General features: G+C 34.1%; 1 protein-coding gene across 8 annotated transcripts in view; it reads left to right on the top strand.

The window, feature by feature from the left end:
- The window catches only part of TUSC3 (tumor suppressor candidate 3), a 205,419-nt gene that overhangs the window by 99,765 nt on the left and 91,084 nt on the right, over window positions 1-14,570 (top strand). For all 8 annotated transcript variants that reach the window (XR_013525572.1, XR_008475907.2, XR_013525573.1 and 5 more), the window contains exon 6: window positions 12,495-12,584. Coding sequence is in view for 4 of the 8 variants with exons in the window: in XM_008979244.5 (XP_008977492.1) it covers window positions 12,495-12,584 (90 nt within the window). In the remaining 4 variants the exon portion in view is untranslated. The remainder of the gene's footprint in view (window positions 1-12,494; window positions 12,585-14,570) is intronic.

Genomic DNA, 14,570 nt, shown 5'->3' with positions numbered 1-14,570 from the left:
AAAGTGGATTAATTAATTATACCCTATTTAAAGTAATTGGACACTATGGGTGATCTTAATTACCTTAGTCATTAAGTTCAAAAGTGCTCTGGCTTTTTTCCATGCAAGTTTTCAAGTTGCTTCATTCAGTAAAGCTGCCCAGGTTTCTTGGTAAAAATGTGCTATTTTCAATGTGTCATTGCAAAATTAAAACTTCTCTGGTATTTAACAGTTAACATCTTGTCACTATTTTAGTCTATCAAAAATTAATGTCTCATTAATGAATTATACTCAAATAAAAATAACCTACATTATTCTTTTTCCTCAAAAAGAGCTCCAGAATTACTGCATTGTAAGCTAGTGATAATTGGCATTACTATTTACTGATCTCTTTCTTCTTTTGGGGTATGCTTCATAATTGTGTAGAGGAATTTATACTGTCCTCATATGATAAGCAAGGAAACAAAGATTCAGTAAGGTCAACTTGCAAAAGGTTACATACCTAGAAAGTGCCTGAATTGAGATTGGATCTCATTTGTCTGACTGCAAGTTGTGTATTGTTTACACAAAGCTGGGCTTCTTTAAATCTGGGCACATATCTTATATGTTGGATATTCAACCCAGTAGATACAATGAGCTATCATGACTGCAAATCATTTCTATGATGTATAGATGCTAAATACTTCAGTTGATCAATTTTATTGAAAACCTCTGCTATGTTATACAGATTTATTATTATTATTATTATTGGCTGTTACTTTGAATCTTTGAAAGCGAATTAACCTGGCATGGCAGAAGATATTCTAAGGTATCTTGGCAGATATGCCTGCTCCCCTATCACAGCCTTTTAGAAGTCAGAAACAGGCTACAGAGAACAGACATATTTTCAAACAATGTGTTTTAAAAGACAATACTTTATAAATATTAATATAAATAAATAAAATATTAATCAACTTTTGTAATAGTTTTCAGCATCTCTTCCAGTTTTTCTTATTAATACAGATATACTTTTGTTTGGACTTTGGAAACTCTTTAAATCACTTAAACAATCAGATTAAATATATAATTTGAGTCTTCTTTACCATTGCCTTCCTGATATCACCCCTTGATTGTTGCTTATAAGTTGAAAGGCTGAATTTGTTCATATCAAATTTTTCTTATCCTATTATGAGATTTCCTTAGAAAGTCAAGAGAGTGTTCGAAATGCTGACCTATTTATTCAAATTCTCAAACATTTGTCTTATTTAAATTAATGAATAACTTATTTTTCTTTGAAAGTAAGGAAAACAATACTTATTTTTAAATTTGCCAAAATATTGTCCATCTGACTTATGCAAACTCTCATGAAAGCCGTTGATTGCACAGTGAAAGGAAAGCTCTTAAAATAAAATAGTAATGAACCATTTAAGAGTAGATAGCTTCCATAGCACAAAAAGAGTATGTACAAAGGGAGGAAAATGAATGAGAGAAATATCTGGTACAGAATCTCTAGCCCCATGCTGACTTTTTAGTAAAGAACAACTCTAGGTGCATTTAGCTGTTGTGTCTTTTTATCATTGAACCTATACAGAAGTACTTCCAAGGAGAATTATTTAGTGTTATGAACACTTCGTTCTGGGTAGACTGTATTCTAAGGCTGGTGTTTTTTTTCTTTTTTTTAACTGTAGTAATTTTATTGTATGTGACTTAAAGTTAGGGTAAGAATGAAGTGTATGCTGGGAGAGAGGAAGCTATCATATGCTGTAGGGTGTAGGATAGAGACAGGTTGCAATTTCTTGACACAGAGGAAGTAATACAAGCAAATATTAAAACATACATATATGTCAGAGCTTCCTGGTTCTGAGTTTTAAAAAAGAGCTAAAGGTATTCATAAGTAAATCTTCCTGGTCTTATGCTTCCTAATGGTGCAAAAATTTTTGTTAACTACTATTTCTAGATCCTGATGATTGTTCATAGAACAGAATATGTATCATTGATTGGTTCTGGTTTCACTTCCTTCTGCCTTCTCTCACCCCCTAAATATGGAGGATGGTGGACAATAAGCATATACATTACTTGCTTTATGATGAATTTAAAGTAGAATGATTGAGTAAAATATTGAAATTCACTAGTACCTAATTTCAGAGTGTAGCATAGATACATAGTTTATGGTCTTGAGAAAACAATATTGACTTTGAAACAAAATGAGTTAAAATAGTATGTTTTGTAGCCCATAATGAAGCTCTTCATAACAACCTATTCATAGGTAACTGTCATTTCAAGCCAGAAAATATTAGTAGTATGAGTAGCAACATTCATTTCAAACACAAAGGAAAATATCCTAAGGTTATGCACGTTAAAGCATGAAAGATAAGTATCATTAAAATCATCTAATAACCCAACCTTATAATCACAGTAAATCACAGTAGGATAGAAGTTGTTTTCTGCTTTTTAATACTATCTGTATTGTAGGATGACTCCTATACCCTCCTGTTTCTTTTGCCCCAAATTTCGTCATTTTAATTATTTAAATTCTTTGCAAATCTTCAAATTGGAAATTAGTATACATTACTATACAATATTCACATTCATGGAAGGTGCTTTGGCATGTACACATTGTGATTTATCCATAGAAATTTATTTCTTGTGACCAGAGCTACCGATGGCTCTGAGTTCAAATAGGGTAGAAAAGGGTCTTTTTCCTTTCAAATTTATTTGAATGAAATTATATAACTTTTGATATATACAAATAATCTTTATGTTGTTCTCTTTAAAAATGAAAAGGAAATAATTGCTGATAACATTTTTTCCAATGAAGTAACTTGTTTTTGGATGACCCCAGACAGTTTTGCTCATCAGGCAGCTATGCCATTTGGCCATTTGAAGTTAGGTATGGTTTTTGCAAACAGGTATTTCTATGAGCAGCAATTTGTGTAAAGAGTTAGGAAAACAGAATTTTAAAATGAATTCCTAAGTTTTTAGAATATACTTAATATATCTAATTCTTAATTTTCTGTAGTAAGAGGAAGCAGTGCCCTCAATAACTCAAAGAACATTTTTAAACTATTCATATATGGATAGATTTTTGAATTTGAGTGTTGTTGGCTGAGTTTCTGCTTATCTTATTATAAAGTCACAATTAAATAAGCCTCACTGTGAAGTTTCCATACATGAATCTACTACACTTCATGCACGGCTAGTCTTCTTAATCCACCTCTATAGTTGTTTTAGATACTTGTTGAAATTGTTTTCCTCAATGCATATTTCCTTTCCATGGAATTGAAGACTTTGTCTTAGGAAGCTTTTTTGGTTGTTGTTGCTGAAATGACCATAAAGATACTTCTCATCTGTTTTCTTTCCTTTTTTTTTTTTTTTTAACAAATGCAGTATATGGATTGAATATAAATGGAAAAAATAATGATAGTATTTCTGTATAGCACTGAAACCAAGTTTTAAAAAATTGACCATAAATTATTGACTTGTGAATAGTAGAAGTGTATAGAGTGTAAATTCCCTGACATGCATGTCTGTTCTTACTCTGCCAATTTATACCACCTGTTTATTAAGTAATGTCATTAAATTACTTATAACGTAATAACATTTTAATATTTTAAAAACATGGAATATACAGAGATTGTATAAAATGTATTTCAAATATTACATACTTTCTGTGTAGTTAGCATTAAAATTTTCACTTTCATTAGCAGCTTATTTTAATATTCAGCTGATTAAGATACCTTCAAATTAACTCATGGTGTTAATTTCATATTTTTCAGAAGAAAATGAAATCTTTTGATTTTCAAAACTATATCCACTATATAGTGGACATCTATGAAATAATTATGAACCCAAAAAAGCATATAATGATTATTTTTTTAAATACAATGTGAAATGTTTTTCCCAAATTTTCCAAATCAAATCTTTCATCAAAGTTTATTGCATAGAATAGCTAAAAGCAAAGTTGCTGTAGTTGAAATGGTTCTGAACATCTTGTCCCTTTGGAAAACTGTAGGATCTGAGCAGTTTGTTTTGAAAAGCAAGGAAAATAGACACTTAGAAGAGGATGCCTTGGGCCATTGGTGTTCTCAGCTCACCACAAGGATATAACCTCTGGATGTGAGAAAGATATAATGTGATTTTGTTCATTCATATTTACTGAATGTTAAATAAATGTGGAAAGTAAATGTTCTCCCACTACAATGAGGTGTAAGGATTGGTATCTGCTTTGTATATGTAGCCATAGCATTTAGAATTGTGCCTGGCATGTAGAAAGTGTTCAATAAATATTTGTTGTATGAGTGAAAGTTACATGAATAAATAGGTTTATGGGAATTTTATAACATGGGTTTTGTTTTTTTTTTCACTGTTATTTATAGCATTGTAGGTCATGATTGGGACTAGTACTTTTTTTTCTAGAAATCTCATATATTCACATATTGATGATTCTTAGAATACTGATATGTGTTTCAGTGCATTTACCTTATTCTATGTTTGTTCATGTTTATTCTTTATTGACCATTCAACAAGAATTTGAAAGCTACCATGTGTCAAGATCTATGAAGAACCATGTGGAGATACAAAGATAAGTTAAAAAGACAAGAATATGAGCCCTGCCCTCAGGGACCTTACATGGGTAGTGAGGAAGGTAAATCAGACAGATACATCAGTAGCATACAAATACTTTGATGAACATCTGTTCCAAATCTTGGTGTCTCAACATGGTATTGTTTATGACTCAAAGAAAACACAAATGTAGAAAACAGAATACTTCCCAAAGGACTACCTTTGAAGGTGTTCTTTGAATTAACTGCAACAAATATCTGAGTAGCTTTTTAGTTTTGTTCTTTTCAGGATTATTGTCTAGTGTCACTTAAAAACCATTTCTGATACTGTATGAAACTTTAGACACCCAAGTGTCTGATTCTGTGGAGAAACAAAAAAATTAAGCAGAGTTTTCGGTAGAAATTTCACAAGTCTCAAGTCTTGGGACGTATGCTGGTGGTAAATGGATAAAATGTCAAGTGGAAAGCTTCTAAAAAGAAGAATAGAATATTTTTCAGTCTTGTGAATGAGAAATTAAAATTTGCGATGCACTGGACTCTTATTTGAAAATTTTCTGTGGCTAGCATCAAATACAGACAGAGCTTTGCCAAGGCCATAATCCAGCCATGGCTCATTGCATTCCCCAGTTGGATTAGGGTGATTACACATCACTATTGACAATATCAAGTTGACAAGAATGGAAATATCAAGTAAATTGAACAACTTTAAACCAGCAAACAAAACCAACGCAAGAAGAGTGACCAAGTCTGCCTACTCCAGTATGGATCGAATCTATTGCTAAAGTAGTTGAATCCATTGCTAAAATCTTCATTCTGTGATGACTAACTCTTCTAAGCATTTGAGAAGACATAGTACTAATCTTATGTATACTTCTCTGTGAATAAAAAAAGAAAATGCCTCTATTTTCTGAAGCAAGAAAAACTTTGATTCTAATGTCTGACAGGGACATTTAAAAATAGAAAAATGTTAAGCCAGTTTTTCTCATAGATATAGATGCATTTATTCTGAAGAAAACACTGGAAATTTGAGATAGTAAGAAATAAAAATGGTAATACATTGTCGAGTTATTTCACTAATACAAGGATGGTTTCCTATGTGAAAATTATCAGTGTAATTCTCTATGCTAATAGTTAAAAAATTATCTTTAATATGTGTATATAAGCATTTGATAGGTTCAGTGCTTATGTGGGAATAAGAAAAAAAGAAAACAAAATAGAAGGGAACTTCCTTAATCTGATTTAAAAACATACAGTAAACATCGTATTTTGCAACTTACTGAAATTCCTGAGGTAAGGAATAACACAAGATGCTTGTTCTTGAATGTTTTGCTAGGATCCTGAGCAGGGCAGTAAGACCAAAACAAAAAACTTACACACATCCCAGTAAAACTATTGCTCTCTTTAGCAGGTGATTTGATATTGTAGATAGAAAAAAAATTAGACCTAATTGGTAAATTCAGTAAGGTTGATGAATACACAGTAAATCGTAATGATTTATATCATAATGAATCATAAAAAAAGTTTAAAAAGTCTGTTGTCACAGCATCAAAAAAATTCTTGAATCAGTCTCATAAAAGGTATGCACACTGACAACTGAAAATATTATTCACATAAAATTTTTTTTTGACAGAGTTTTGCTCTAGTAGCCCAGGCTCCCGAGTAGCTGGGATTACAGGTGCGCACCACCACACCTGACTAATTTTGTTTTTTTTTAGTAGAGACAGGGTTTCTCCTTGTTGGTCAGGTTGATCTTGAAATCCCAATTTCAGGTGATCCACCTGCCTCAGCCTCCCAAAGTGCTTGGATTACAGGCGTAAGCCACCGTGCCCAGCCTCAAATAAATTTTTTAAAAAATTTAAATGGCAAGTTAACCTGTTCATAGATTGGTAGACTCAACATTGTAAAGATATCCACCTTGACCTTGAGCAAAATTTGTTCATATTTTCTTGTGTTGAAATTGACAGTGATACTTTGGCAGAGGGTAATGAAACAGTATTAAAGAAGAATAATGCTGGAGAATTTACACTTATGGATATTAACATTTATTATAGATCTTTAATATTTAAGCCTTCATGGTATTCAGTTCACAAAAAGACATATGGAACAGCATCTATAGTCCAGAAGCATACTCAGGCTTATAAAATCACTTGATTTATAACCAAAGTGGCCTTGGAGTGCAGGGAGTACGTATGGCATTTTTGATAAATATTGCTGGACCAGCTGGATATCCACATGGGAAAAGGTGAATTTCAACTTTTACCTCCCACCATATACAAAACATTAACTCAAGAGGAATTGTGAATCTAAATGTAAAATGTAAACATTTGCACTTTTAGAAGAGAGCATGGATATGTATCTCCATGACTGGTGGTTGGGCAAGGATTTCTTAAAACAGAACTTAAGAAGTGGTAACCATAGAAGAAGGAATAGTTGTTACACTGAACTACATTAAAAAGAAGAACGTCTGTTTGTCAAAAATCACCATTAATAAGATGAAATACAAGGCTCATGTTTGGTAAGGACTGTTTGCTATGTATATATTTAATAAAGAACTTGTATCCAGAAATATAAAGAACATTGACAAAACAATAAGAAAAAGACAACCAAATTTTAAGAGGGGTAAATTACTCGCTGGGCACTTTACAGAAATGTCCAAATTTCACTAAACATATGAAAAGTTATTCAACCTTATTAATCAAGGAAATGCAAAATAAAACGACAGTATGACACTATGAGACCTTTACCAGAAGATCTAGAATGAACACACACAGCCACACAGCTAATACCAATTATTGGTAAACGTGTAAATCAACTGCTTTTTGGAATATAAATATAAAAAAGCTAATACCAATTACTGGTAAAACTATATATCATGTACTACTATTTGGAATATAAATTCCATTCAACCTCCTGAGAAATGTGTTTGGTTCTATCTACTAAAACTGAGTATTTACATACCCTTTGATATATAATTTTCAAGAAAATGTTTCTTACCTTGGGAAGGTTATGTAGATTATGATTAGGAAGAGACATAAGAGAGCTCCTGTCTTTCTGATAGTGTTCATTTGCTTGATTTCCAATGGTAGTTGCAAGGATGTGTTTGTTTTGTGAAAATTAATTTAGCTATAACTATGAATTATGCCCTTTTTCTATGAATATAATTAAATAAAAAAGTCAAATTGCAAAATTAAAACTTTCAGATTGCTGAAAGTAATGAAATGGTGACATTTCTGTTGTTACAACCAAAAAAGGACACATCAGTTATGAGAATTTTTATAAACCTGAAACCTAGGCTATTTTGCATTTTAGAACTGCATGTTACTCAGTGTTTTGTTGTTTCTTATGAAAAGTGCCAGAGCTGTATGAGTAAATACATCTGTCACTACTTCAAATGATTCTGCATATTGATCTAGGTTTGAACCTGCTTTTGTTTTATTAAACCATTTCATGGAATCTTGAGTAAATCATGTATTAGGATGAGTTTTTTTAAAGTTGTGACATACCGTAAGTAGTATTGCTACTGCTCTTATCTCTTTTCTTCCCTGTACAATGTAAGCTCCTTAATGACAGATTTCTACTTCATATTTTTGTTCATTGCTTTATCCCCAGCTTCTAAATCAGTTCTTAAGTATATAGTATGCTCTTAGTGAATAAATCTTGAATGAATAAATGAGAAATATTTTTTATGTCAGGGCACATGTCACTTATTCAGGATTTCCAGCTGAGGATGGGAAGCATCTTTATCTCATTCATTCTTAAATCTCTAGTGTCCAGTAACATACCCGGTGTACAGCAGTGCTCCAGTAAGTCATTGTCAAATGAATAAACTGGAAGGGTTCCCTGGAGAACCATTTACGGGCCATGAGTTAACCCTGGTTTAGTAGAAGGTTGACTGGGTTAACACAGCATTAACGAGATATAGATACAGGCATTACCATCATGGATGTAGGGGGAAGCAAGAAGAGTGATCTAAATGGAGGGTGCAGTGGCAGTTAAGGAGTGATGGAACATGGCGCCATTTAGGATTATGGGAGCAAATTGTGGAGGGCTTTGGAATAATAATATTCACTGAGCTTGTGTTGTGTATTGTGTGCAATATTTAAGTGCGCTACATGAATTAACCTAGTTAAAATCCCTGCAGTTTAGAAAGATGGATACCAGTATTATCCTAGTGTTACAGAAAAGGAAACAGGCCCAAAGCAATGAACTTGCTCAAGGTTGCACAGGTACTGAAGATACACCTGCAGCTTGAGTATTACAATTTACAAACCTCCATTCTCAACTGTTAAGATCAAGTTCTAGGCAAGGCACTTTAAACATACTAGTGGTCTGTCTTAAGAACATGGAACGTTCTTGGGTAGATGCTACCGATTGTGAATATCTTAGTTGGTTAAATATTTTCATAGCCAAAACAAGTGAGACTTTTTAGATGGTCTCTCTCTCTTACCTTCTCTGTCTCTTCTGTCTCTCCCCTCTCATTTTCTCTCCCCTCTGTCTCTCACTCCCTCTCTCTCCTCTTTCCCCGCCTCTGCCTGTCTTCTGTCACTCTTCTCTCTTCCCCCACTCTCTCCCCACCCCTTGCCTCTCTGTCTCCCTCTCTTTCTGTCTCCCTGCTCCCCTGCCCTCCTGCCCTGCTGGCCCTCGCAAGATGTACATGCTGGAGTGCAGTGGCATGATTTTAGCTCACTGCAACCTTCACCTCCTGGGCTCAGGTAGTTCTCCTACCTCATCCTCAGACTACAGGTGCATGCCACCAGGCCTGACTAATTTTTGTATTTTTTTATGGAGGCGAGGATTTGCCATGTTAGCCTGGCTGGTCTCAAACTCCTAGGTTCAAGTGATCCTCTTGCCTCAGCCTCCCATAGTGCTGGAATTACAGGTGCGGTGGCTTAGCCAGTATACCTGTTTTCTTCACTTTATTTCTAAGTCTCTGACTTCTGTGTCTCAGAGTCCTGGGCAGCTGTTCATGAACCAGCTGATGGAATTCTTTCCTATGCTTTCTTTTCTTCTCTCACCCTACCTGCTGTTCTAGAACAATTTCATCCATTCCTATGACTATAGTAACAACTGTGTGCTCACAATTCCCAAATCGATAGCTTTTTCTTAGATGTCAGTTACTAAACAGTATGTGTAAGTGTCTCGTAGAAGTCTCACTATCCAACAGTTTTTTGAAGTGAATGTTTTGTAAGCACATTAGAGTCAGTCCTTTTGAAAATGAACTCCAAATCTGTGTTACCTTCTTCCCTTTCACCCTTATTTGCTTCTGTATCTCATTGGGCCATAATACTCTGCTGCTCCAGTCATAAATCACAAACAGTGGGGTTAGTTTTGATTCTCTTTTTTTCTGTCATATTACTCAATCACCAAAACTTAAGGACTCTACATATTAAATATTTGCCTTATATGTCTGCTTCTCTCAATTAACTGTACCATGAAATAGACCATAGTAGTCTCTCATGAGTATTTAGGTGTCAGCCTCCAAACTGATTTCTCCAGTCTATTTTCCTTTCTGTGATTAGTGCCATCTTTCTGAGATACATACATGACCGTGTGCTTTTGTCATTCAATATTGGAATATCGTGGAATCAATAAAAGGAGGCAAAGAAGGAATGAGCATATAGGTAAAGACAAAACCAGAGATACATACCATAGTTACCGTTGCTGGTTTAGTGACAAGGGTTAGGGCATAACAAGATAAAACTGTATATAACCAAGTGTTTATTAAAAACAAAAGGTAATTTGTTTATACTGTAAATGTTTTTGGTCATAAGATGTATCTTTTCCTGGATTTTTTTTTAAGACAGGGTCTTGCTCTGTTGCCAAAGCTGGAATCCAGTGGTATGATCATGGCTCACTGCAGCCTTGACCTCCCACCTCAAATGATCTTCTCACCTCAGCCACCTCAGTAGCTGAGACTACAGGTGCAAATTACCATGCCTGGCAAATTTTTGTGATTTTTGTAGATACGGGATTTTGCCATGTTGCCCAGGCTGGTCTCAAACTCTTGAGCTCAAGCGATCCACCTGCCTCAGCCTCCCAAAGTACTGAGATTACAGGCATGAGCCACTGTCCCTGGCCTGCAGTTTTTTTTTTAAGGGCTCAAGGTCTTATTATGTTGCCCAGGCTGGATCTGAAATCCTAGGATCCTCCCATCTCAGTCTTCTGAGTAGCTGAGACTATAGGCACATGCTACTGTGTCTAACTCCTTTTTCTGGATTCTAAAATATACTCTGCCTAAAATACTGCATCTGTAGCATAAATAATCAACTTCAATATACTCTCAAATTCACTGATACAATATTCCTATAAATTAAATATAGACTTTATTTCTCGCACATAACAATTGCAAATTTTTTTTATTTCAAATTTTATTCTTAGACTTCTAGATTACTTCAGATTACTTAATTTGTCCACTTAATTCTTTGACTATGCTTCCCCCCACCCTTTTTTAAAATCTTACTTTAGGTGCATACTATATCTGGCATTTCTCCCGATGTTATCCCTTTCTCCCCACCCACCGCTGTCTCTCCCCTACCTCCCACCAACTGCCCCCAGGGTGTGATGCTCCTCTGCCTGAGTCCACAAGTTCTCATTGTTCACCACCTACCTATGAGTGAGAACATGCAGCGTTTGGCTTTCTGTTCTTGTGTCAATTAACAATTTCAAATTTTTAATTTATGTTTTTAGATGGTGAATCACTCTCTGTGGTCACTTTGGGCCTGGGCCTAATATTCTAGTGTCTTTACCAAGTTTAACTGAAAATATTTTGTAAAATCTTTACTCAGAAAATATTCCAACCTAGGCTTAAGTCTGTAAGTCAAATCTGGCTTTAAACAAAGCTGAGTTAATTTCAGAGTTATTCTCAAGAAAGTCAGAAAAGGATTCAGATTAACCTCTCTAAAGCTATTTTATCATAGTCTGTTGAAACACTTTGGCTCCCAAGCAGAGAACAGAATCTAAATTTATATTCTTGATTTAGGTATTGTTTCTTATGTGCCCCATCTTCTTCCCTTTTCCTCCCTTAAAAATTATGCCAACCTAGAATATTTCGACCCTCAGTCATGTGTTGCTCATTCTTGCCTTTGGTGTTTTTGTTTGTTTTTTGGTTTTTGGTTTTTTTGGGTGGTACAAATGCCTCTGAGAGCCAGGAAGCTGAAGTAAAGAGTGATTGGGCAAGGTATACGACAGCAGGAAGTATAGGTACTGTTTCAACCTAGAAAACATTTAATCTAAAGGAGTCCCGGTTCGTTAATGTAAAAATATTTTGTGATTTAAACAAAAACTTACACATAAGTTACACTGATTGAAGTGTGACTTCTGGTTTATATTTTCTCTCCCACCCTCCCTGCAATGCCTTGGATCTTCAATATTAGTTTTCCAAATACAGCTTTTTCTGATATATCCAGCAGGTATATAATCTCTGAGTTATTCCTGGCTGTGTCTTTTTGTGATTTCTTCCATCTCTAAACATCTTCTGAATTTACTATGTCACACATTTTGCTGAAAATATTTAGGTACTTATGGGGATCTAAGTACTGTAATCTAAGAATGTAGGCTTTTGGTTATCCAGACTAATAGAAGAATGATGTTTAGAGGATATAGAAAATGATTATCGTGTCCTTTAAAATATCTCTAAAACATCAAGTGTCTCATCTGTGCTTTTGACTGGCTCAGTTGAGCACATAATATCAGATTGTCTGTCACCATGCCAGATGCTTCACATATGTTATCCAATGTAATCATTAACACATTTCTTTAACAGAGCTGGCCTCCCAATTTTGTAGATACGGAATCTGATGCAGGGAGAATAAGCAACTTACTCAAGGTCCTATAGTTAGTAAGTGAAATTTTTTTAAATGGGTGAGGTGATAAATGATTTTTACAAGTTAGTTTCATCATGACCATTGTGTTTTAGAAACGCATTATTCTGTATTCTCTGGTTTACATATCGAAACATTGTACCCTGTTTTTCAGTGTATAGTCTTTGCTATGACTTCTGGCCAGATGTGGAACCATATCCGTGGACCTCCATATGCTCATAAGAACCCACACAATGGACAAGTGGTAAGTGTACTTTGTAAGCATCAATATTCTGAAGTTTAATACAGCTTAATATAGGAATGAGAAATTATGTTTAGTATTTAGGAAAAGATCATTTGTTAGTCAAAATATATATTCTTTCTCACTACCTATGTACACATTTGTGTGTGTACACACACAATTTCTTTTTAGGATGAGCACTGCTTTAGTGTTGATTTAAAAAATTAGTATCAACCATATCAAGTTACATGCCTACACTATTTTTTCATGTTTATCTATTGCTGTGGCAATACTATGTATCACCACTAGAGGAAATTGGAACAGTCGATATCCAGTGTCCTTCCCATCCATGGTAAATTTAATTTTCTTCAGAAGGGATTAATTAAGACATTGTTAACAACTCTGGCAGTCATTGTATTAGAGTGTTAGAAACTCTTTGCCACAGAATTAAAAGTGAAATTGATATGTTACATTAGTAGCAGAGTTCATGTTAGTAACTGCCACTGAATTCACATAACTGAGTTTGTTGCCTCCTTTTTACATTTGGTGAGTAGGAAATACTGTGATAAATCAACATAGAAACATACTCTCTTTGAGACAATATTAGGGTGGTAAAAATTAACAGTTTCTAATTTTTTTCTCTAACTTTTTCTGTTTTTTTTTTTAAACGTACGTATTTTGAGAGAATAATATAAATGGCATGCCTTCTTGTACCCATCACTAGACTTTTTCAGTTCTTACATTCTTGTTTTATCTATTCTCTCCTGTTTTTTTAATCTGGTAATAATAAAATAATTACTATTATTACTATATAATAATCAAGTTGGTCTCATATTTTTGGGAACATTTTCACATTTCTCCTGTAGATGGAGGACAAGGATATGAAATCAGAGCTAGCCTCTTTGAATAAGTGGTTGCCATAATAAATTAGACATAGTTTTTACAACATGTATATGTTTTTGAAATATGGCATTATTTAGAAAGAACAGTACTTTCAGAAAGTTTTCAATATTCAAAATTCAGTTATACAAAGAAAAATAATTTGAAATAATTTTAGAGCAATAAATTATTCCCTTACCTTTAATTTTTCACACAAACGGTGGCCTCTCAACAAGACCTTTCCTGACCACACTAAAATTAGCCCCTTTTTCTCCTCCTCCTCCCCGGTCCCCATACTATCTCTCCCTCTCCTGTTTTTTTTTTTTTCCATAGTACTTGTCACCTTAACTATATGCTACATAATTTACTTATGTTATTTTTTCCATCCGCTTTTTGCCATGACCCCAGTAATATATAAGCATCTGAAAGAATGGATTTTATCCATTTTTGTCACTGATACACTTCTGTTACATAAAGAAGGGCCTGATGCAAATATTTCATCACTGTTGTGTTAATGCCAGTTAACATTGTAAATTTAGGAAATCTCATAAATTTTTGATACTGCCTTTTAATATTCTTCTTAGAGTATTCCTTAGGTATAAAACATATTAAGGCATTGTTTTTCATTATTTTTTATGGTTTATTAAAGTATATAAAAAATTGTTCAACATTCTTACGGAATGCTTTAACATATTATAATCTTTTTTGGGAGGGTATCAGACTTTTTTTTGTTTGTTTGGTAGAACCTTTATATTAGGTTAGCAGATACCTGTGCAGGTTTGTTACTTTGGTACATTGCATGATAAAGGTTTGGAGCTTGAATGATCTCATCACCCAGTTACTGAGTATAGAACAAATTAGTAGTTTTTCAGCCTTTTCCTCCTCCTCTCTCTAATAGCCTGCAGTGTCTATTGTTCACATCTTTATGTCCATGTGTATCCAATGTTTAGCTCCTACTTTTAAGTAAGAACGTGCATTACTGGATTTTCTGTTTCTGTTAATTTGCTTTGGATAATGGCCTTCAGCTGCATCCATATTGCTACAGAGGACATGAGTTCATTCTTTTTATGGCTGTGTACTATTTCTTGTTGTTGTGTATGTACCACATTTTCTTTCTTTACACTATGATAG

Source organism: Callithrix jacchus, chromosome 13, assembly GCF_049354715.1.
Source record: "Callithrix jacchus isolate 240 chromosome 13, calJac240_pri, whole genome shotgun sequence".
Lineage (NCBI taxonomy): Eukaryota > Metazoa > Chordata > Mammalia > Primates > Cebidae > Callithrix > Callithrix jacchus.
Note: the sequence above shows the minus strand (reverse complement) of the source record. Positions and strands in the feature narration are given on the sequence as shown.